The 2,899-nt window shown below is 33.0% G+C and overlaps 1 protein-coding gene across 1 annotated transcript in view; it reads right to left on the bottom strand.

Moving 5' to 3' along the window:
- The window catches only part of HELRODRAFT_166443 (hypothetical protein), a gene marked incomplete at both ends in the record, with an annotated part of 14,869 nt that extends 12,263 nt beyond the window's left edge, over positions 1-2,606 (bottom strand). The window contains 2 exons of the mRNA XM_009033364.1: positions 1,072-1,338; positions 2,487-2,606. Of these exons, the coding sequence (XP_009031612.1) occupies positions 1,072-1,338; positions 2,487-2,606 (387 nt within the window). The remainder of the gene's footprint in view (positions 1-1,071; positions 1,339-2,486) is intronic.
- Positions 2,607-2,899: the final 293 nt, after the last annotated feature.

Here is a 2,899-nt window from a genome sequence, read left to right as displayed (position 1 = left end):
AACAAAAAAAAAAGAGAGAGAAAGAAAGAAAAAGAGAGAGAGAAGGAAAGAAAAAGAGAGAGAGAAAGAAAAAAAAAGAGAGAACAATGGTGAAAATAGAAACCTTGGTAGAGAGACAAATCAATGGATTATTGCAGTATTAAACTGACATTTAGGTGGAGAAAAATAACTAGATAGATGAATGGACAGATGGATAATTGAGTGAATGAATGAATGAACGAATGAACGAACGAATGAACGAACGAACGAACGAATGAATGAATGAATGAATGAATGAATGAATGAATGAATGAATGAACGAATGAATGAATGAATGGTAGATAAAATGATCGATTCATTCTTAACTGAAGTTTTTTAAAATGAAAATGCACTCATACAACATTCTTCTTGATCATTATTATTGACAATGAAAATATTTCATATTCAGTGCTTGCACGCACACGCACGCACACATTCACACACAAACATACATACACACACACCCACACACACTCACACACACGCACACACACATATATGTATATTTTTTTAATATATTTTCATCATAATGGCGAATGTTTGCTAGAGAAACAGAAATAAAGGCTAAGACAAAATGCGCTTGATAATAATTCAGCTTCTTCATAATAATAATAATAGTTATTATTATTATTTATTATTATTAGTATAATTATAACAACAACAATAATAACAATAACATCGATAAAACCATCATTAAGTATTTGAACAAAAATTAATAATTGTGAAACTCTCGCGATGTCATCAACATCATCATCATCACGTCATCACCATCATCACCACCACTACTACTACAACATTACTACTACTACAACTACAACTACTACCACTCTCATCGTCATTACCACCACAATCACTACTACTACTACTACTACTACTAATAATAATAATAATAATAATAATAATAATAATACTACTACTACTACTATTACTACTACTACTACTACTACTACTACTACTATTACTACTACTACTACTACTACCATCATCATTTCCACAATCACCATGATGGTGATTGTGGAAATGATGATAGTAGTAGTCATCACCAACACAGACCTTAGGAACTTGCGACAAGTTATGCGCAAAGTTCTCCACAAAATCTTTTGACCAGAACGTCGTCATTGCAGTTGCTGTAGCAGCTGACGATGACGACATAGCCGTTGATGAGGTCATACCGGAAGATGATGACGTCATGACAGCTGCTGATGACGTCATAACAGCTGCTGAGGACGTCATTGCAGCTGCTGCTGCAGCTTCGTTGAATTCGAGTACCTTGTCGAGCATCTGGTATGATTCCACTGTCGGATCATCGAAGTATTTTATCTATGGTGGTGGTTGTGGTGATGATTTTGGTGATGAAGAGGAAGAAGAAAATGATGATGATAAAAAAAGAGGAAAAAGATGGTGATGATGAAGAAGAAGAAGATGATGACGGTGGTTGGGGTGATGATGAAGAAGATAAAGAAGCGAAAACAATATTAACATAATTATCAAGAACATCAGCCTCAACACTTTCACAGACATCAACGACAACAACAACAACAACATCAACAACATCAACAACAACATCAACAACATCAACATCAACAACAACAACATCAACATCAACAACATCAACAACAACATCAACAACATCAACAACAACATCAACATCAACAACATCAACAACATCAACATCAACAACATCAACATCAACAACGACGACAACAACGCATTAATCATCTTTAAGAACATCATCACCTTACATTAGCGATATTATGTTAAACAATGCGTGTATCATTGTAAGATAATGCGGGTCTATATTTCGCGAAATGCTATTGTTGATGTTGATGTTATTGTTGATGTTGATATTGTTGTTGTTGATATTGTTGTTGTTGATGTTGTTGAAGATATTGTTTACGTTATTGTGCATGATATAATGAAAACATTCTGACACCAAAAGACTTTTCACAAACTATTTTTTGTTATTTATTATTTTTATTCATTTTGTTATTATTATTATTATTATTATACTTTTTATATTATTTCCCGCCATTTTAGGACGTAATTAGCGATTATTAGTTTATTATGGAAGGTCAATGTAATTACATAGAAAATGTTAACAAGGAATATTTGGCCATCATCAAAGGCAATTGTATTTACATTTAATGCGATTTTGGGTTCTATGTTTGTATGTTTGTATGTATGTATGTGTGTATGTATGTGTGTGTTTGTATGTGTGTGTTTGTATGTGCGTTTGTTTGTATGTAAGTATGTTTTTTGTATGTTTTTGTGTATGTGTTTATGTATTTGAGTGTAAGCTACATGTTTGAATGTTTTGTATGTATGATCAAACACGTAAATGAAATATTTAATTAAGTGTGTGTTTGCTTAAATGAATTGTAAGGTTTTATTTGAATGTTTGTATGTGTGTTTGTATGTTTGTTTGTATGAAAATGTTTGTATATATATTTGTTTGTTTGTTTGCCTACCTTTGTATATTTGTGTTTTAGTGACCGTTCTAAAACAAACATATTGTTTAATGGTGCTATTTTAATGCTATAAAATTCTAATACACTGGCTGGAACGATGCTTGCGCCAGAGATGCTCATTTTTGCATGGGTGTATATGTGTGTTTGCATGTGTGTATGTATGTGTGTTAGCGTGTGTGGGTTAGTGTGTGTCTTTATGGATGTGTGTGTAATGTATGTATGAATGTGTGTATTTGTGGTGAATGTGAGTGTATGTGCGTATGTGCACGTGTGTGTGTATTGTATGGGTGTGTGTGTGGTTTATGTGTGTGTGGTTTATGTGTGTGTGGGTGTGTTTGTGGTCAATTTTAGGTCACATAAATAATACTTTCAACACGGAGTAGCGACACACATCTCATCCTTAATAAAGTCTA

This window comes from Helobdella robusta (genome assembly GCF_000326865.2).
Source record: "Helobdella robusta unplaced genomic scaffold HELROscaffold_9, whole genome shotgun sequence".
Classification (NCBI taxonomy): Eukaryota; Metazoa; Annelida; class Clitellata; order Rhynchobdellida; family Glossiphoniidae; genus Helobdella; species Helobdella robusta.
The sequence above is the reverse complement of the archived record's forward strand: the minus strand, read 5'-3'. Positions and strand labels throughout refer to the sequence as shown.